This window comes from Aegilops tauschii, chromosome 4 (genome assembly GCF_002575655.3).
Source record: "Aegilops tauschii subsp. strangulata cultivar AL8/78 chromosome 4, Aet v6.0, whole genome shotgun sequence".
Classification (NCBI taxonomy): Eukaryota; Viridiplantae; Streptophyta; class Magnoliopsida; order Poales; family Poaceae; genus Aegilops; species Aegilops tauschii.
In genome coordinates, this window is record NC_053038.3 from 492040790 (window position 1) to 492045780 (window position 4991).

The 4991-nt window shown below is 48.0% G+C and overlaps 2 protein-coding genes across 2 annotated transcripts; both read left to right on the forward strand.

The window, feature by feature from the left end:
- The first annotated feature begins 756 nt into the window (after positions 1 to 756).
- Positions 757 to 1440, forward strand: LOC141021562 (uncharacterized). Its single transcript, XM_073497390.1, has one exon. The coding sequence runs from the start codon at positions 757 to 759 to the stop codon at positions 1438 to 1440; it is 684 nt and encodes a 227-aa protein (XP_073353491.1).
- A 2406-nt stretch (positions 1441 to 3846) lies between these two features.
- Positions 3847 to 4311, forward strand: LOC141021995 (uncharacterized). The gene has a single exon (XM_073497865.1). It carries the CDS (start codon positions 3847 to 3849, stop codon positions 4309 to 4311), a length of 465 nt encoding a protein of 154 aa, XP_073353966.1.
- The last annotated feature ends 680 nt before the right edge of the window (positions 4312 to 4991 follow it).

A 4991-nucleotide genomic window follows, 5' to 3' on the forward strand; every position in this document is an offset into this window, starting at 1 on the left:
GCTATTTGTTCGTGCCCGTGCCTCACGTAGCACCATAGCACGAATTGACGTCCGTGAACCACGTAACTTCATTTCCGTGCCTGACATAGCATCGTATCTATGCCTCTACTTGCGCCTCTTGTTGTATAAGTGCTTCTTGCAGCTGCATATCCACGCCTGTCGTTGCTTCTCGTTCTTTCTGTCCATCTCGTAGCGACAGCTGCAACAGTGCCTCTGAAAAAACACAGCACTGCTCCTACCAGCGAATGTATCACTGAAAACAATTGCCACTCCCAATGAATGTACCACGCCCGTGTGTCTGAGAGTTAAACCAGCCACTTCAAGCATGTTTCTCTTGGTCAGAGACTTGTGCCTCTACATACTGCCCCTGCATGCCTCACGAGATAAATTGTAAAAGTTAACATTTGACAGCAAACTACGCAAGACAACGAACATCTCCCCGACTTGCTGGAGATACGACGGTTGCTAAAAACATAACTGATGATTTTATTTTTATTTTTTATAAAGAAAAACCACGATCAAAAACTCAGGATGTGCACAACCGCACCACCAGGGAGATGAAACCACGATCCAGAACCCACGATGTGCACAACCGCATCGACAGTGAGATCGTGCACTCCTTTGCCGCTTCCCCGCCCTTAAATTTAGACTTCCGCCGCGGCCTTCTTACACACAAACAATAGAAATTGCCATTGCGCTCCCACTCATTGTTCCCCACGAAAAACCAGGTTGCAGGAGGACCAACTGCTCCAGGCCATGGGATTCATCAAGGAATTCATGGAGGTGCAGGCCCACGGCAACACCAAGTTGCACGTGATCCACACCAACGACTTGCACAAGGCGGCGACCACCATCGAGCAGTACGAGCGACACCTCGAATTCGAGCGCCACAAGATCGTCGGAGTTGATGTGGAGTACACCAACGACGTTGGCGAAGATCAGAAACCAGCCCTCGTCCAGCTCTCCGTCGGCAAGGATCATCCGGTGTTGCTCTTCCAACTGAGCGCCGCCGACAAGAACTGCACCAGGTTCGACAACTTCCTCGCCGACCCCAGATACACGTTTGTTGGCTTCTCCATCAACGGCGACATAGAGATGCTCGGGTGCGTCGGACTAGAGATCGTCCACTTCGTCGACATCCAGAAGGAATGGAGGGTGCCTACAGCTACCAAGCCTCTGGACTCCCTTGGGGATGTCTCAGGCATCATTGTCCACGACTACTACAACAACATGAAGAAGAAGCTCACCAACGCAGAGCACCAGCGCTGGGCGCGCATGCCCCTGTCCATGAGGCACATCGAGTATGCGGCAAAAGATGCTTACGCTGCGTATGAGATATGGAGCCGCCTCACCATCATCCAGGATGGCCTTCGCCGGGCAAAACTCGAGAAGGAGCAGACCAGGAAGCGCGTAAGGTCCTGGGGCGACTACGACTACTGAAGCAGGTGGTCCCGGCCAAGAAAAGTAACTAGAAGATTGCTCATGCCATTCTAGATTTCTCGTTAGATTTGCTTTCTCTCAAGACTGCCGTTTGCTTGTTCTAAATTTAGATTTGCTTGTGTCACAGTTAACCTTGTAGTTTGCTTCCAGTTTACATATCTTCTGAACAAGTTTATTTCCAGTGCAATGTTGCAGTTTTCTATTATTAGAATATATTGGCATGAACTGAAAAATATAAACACAGTACAGATAACCTTGTAGTTTGCTTAGAGTTTACATATCTTCTGAACAAGTTTATTTCCAGTGCAATGTTGCAGTTTTCTATTATTAGAATATATTGGCGTGAACTGAAAAATATAAACACAGTACAGATAACCTTGTAGTTTGCTTCTAGTTTACATATCTTCTGAACAAGTTTATTTCCAGTGCAATGTTCAGTTTTCTATTATTAGAATATATTGGCGTGAACTGAAAAATATAAACACAGTACAGATACTATACGATTAGCGTAATGCACAGAGCAGGTACACATAGCAATCCACAAAAATGACGAGCATGCAATGCACTAGTACCTTTGTGGATGCAGCGTCGAAATGCAGGGACAACAATTACAGAATGCTCCTAAAAGCAGTGCACAATGTTCTAACAAACCATTGCACACACAAATATTAAAAATCGTTCGTATGGAACACTTTGGAAAAACATTTTGAATACAGAGGTAGTTAGGTGTTTATTCTCCTTGGAAAACATTGCTTACGCCCGTGACCCTCAGAGAAGAACACTACAGAGGCACGGTTGTCCGTCAATAACACCAACTAGCTACTTAAAACACCCACGAAGGCACTTCGGTGCCTCCACTCCTATGGAGACCGTGCATAAATTGACTTCACGTCCGTTAATGAGGCCGAATGCCTTCGAAGACACATGAAACTCATAGGCCATGGCCCCGCAATGAAAATGTGTCAATGAAAGCTTCTTGAAAACAGAGGCACACCTTCACGTGCTTCCATCACGATCCTTCGCGTCCCTACCTCCCTTAGAATCGGGTCCGTGCCTCCAGTTCGTCGGGTAAAACCATACCTCTGTCGTGTGTAACATGTTAAGAAAGTTGCTGAAAACAAAAACATCAGAAAACCGAGCATTACGTCGACCCCGCTGGCACTAAACGTGACGTCACCGAAAACGCAGAGGCAGGAGCGTGCCTTACGGCCAGCTTCCGACGTATCGGGTCTATGAAGATTTACTTCCTTCTTAATATGGGAGGTGACTATCGCAAAGGCATAGGCTCCATCATTCACCTACGTGCCTCGGCAAGAACGACAACCGTGCTTGTAACTGTAAAGCGTATAGGACACCTTAGGGACGACCTTGCAACTATTTCAGACATGACCATGTCTATTCCGTCGGCACATTCATGCCTCTCGCAGTTAATTCAAAAACATTCCGGGAAAACAGTAACGGACGCCTATTGTCAATCCTCGCGTCACATACATTCGACGTACATTCCTTCGTCACACAAGTAATAGCCGTGCCTCTGCCACAGAACGTATAAGTGAAAACGATTCTTCCTACACTTGTAAAACTCGGAATGCCCTGGATAAATGTCGAATCCCACCTTGCGGTAAAACCATGGAGGCCGCTGCTTCTCAGAAACACATCTGTGGCTTTTTGCGCATGTAGTTGAGTGCACGGCTATTTATTCGTGCCCGTGCCTCACATAGCACCATAGCACGAATAGACGTCCGTGCAATCACGTAGCTTCAACTCCGTGCATCACGTAGCATCATATCTGTGCCTCTTGTTTTGCCTCTAGTTGTATGAGTGCTTCTTGCAGCTGCATGACCACGCCTCTCGTCGCTTCTCGTTCTTTCTGACCATCTCGTAGCGTCAGTTGCAACACGGACACACAACAGTGCCTCTGAAGAAACACAGCACTGCTCCTACCAGCGAATGTATCACTGAAAACAATTGCCACTCCCAATAAATGTACCACGCCCGTGTGTCTGAGAGTTAAAGCTGCCACTTGAAGCATGCTTCTCTTGGTTAGAGACTTGTGCCTCTACATAATGCCCCTGCATGCCTCACGAGATTGTAAAAGTTAACATTTGACAGCAAACTACGAAAGACAACAATCATCTACACGACTTGCCGGAGATACGACGGTTGTTAAAAATATAACTGCTGATTTTATTTTTCTTTTTTATAAAGAAAAACCACGATCTAGAACCCACGATGTGCACAACCACGTCGACAGTGAGATCGTGCACTCCTTTGCCACTTCCCCGCCCTTAAATTTAGACTCCCGCCGCGGCCTTCTCACACACAAAGAACAGAAATCGCCATTGCGCTCCCACTCATTGTTCCCCACGAAAAATCAGATTGCAGGAGGAACAACTGCTCCAGGCCATGGGATTCACCAGGGAATTCATGGAGGTGCAGGCCCACGGCAACACAAAGTTGCACGTGATCCACACCAACGACTTGCACAAGGCAGCGACCACCATTGAGCAGTTCGAGCGACACCTCCAGTTCGAGCGCCACAAGATCGTCGGAGTTGATGTGAAGTACACCAACGACCATGGCGAAGATCAGAAACCCGCCCTCATCCAGCTCTCCATCGGCAAGGATCATCCGGTGCTGCTCTTCCAACTGAGCGCGGCCGACAAGATCTACACCAAGTTCGACAACTTCCTCGCGGACCCCAGGTACACGTTTGTTGGCTTCTCCATCGACGGCGACATAGAGATGCTCGGCCGCGTCGGACTGGAGATCACCCACTTCGTCGACATCCAGAAGGAATGGAGGGTGCCTACAGCTACCAAGCCTCTGGACTCCCTTGGGGACGTCTCAGGCATCCTTTTCCAAACGTAGAGCTCACCAACGCAGAACGCAGCCGCTGGGCGTGCATGCCCCTGTCCATGAGGCACATCGAGTACACGGCAAAGGATGCTTACGCTGCGTATGAAATATGGAGCCGCCTCAGCATCATCCAGGAAGGGCTTCGCCGGGCAAAACTCGACAAGGAGCAGACCAGGAAGCGCGCTAGGTCCTGTGGCGACTACGACTACTGAAGCAGATGGTCCCGGCCAACAAAAGTATCTAGAACATTCTAGATTTCTCATTAGATTTGCTTTCCCTCAAGACTGCCTTTTGCTTGTTATAAATTTAGGTTTTCTTGTGTCGCAGTTAACCTTGTAGTTTGCTTGCAGTTTACATGTCTTTTGCACAAGTTTATTTCCAGTGCACCACAATAGGCACTTATGTGCCTATGTGCCTCTGATACCAAGGGGACCATGCGTAACTTGGCTTCACGTCATTTTACGCAACATTCTAGACGTCAACCAAAAGATTCACCTTCTCTCTGATATGTTCGTTAATGAGGCCTAATGCCTTCGAAAACACATGGAGCTCATAGTCCATGCCCCCCACAATGAAAATGTGTCAGTGAAAGCTTCTTTAAAGCAGAGGCACCCCTTCACGTCCTTGCATAACGATCCTTTTCGCGTCCGTACCTCCTTTGGAATCACATCTCCGTGCCTCCAGTTAGTTAC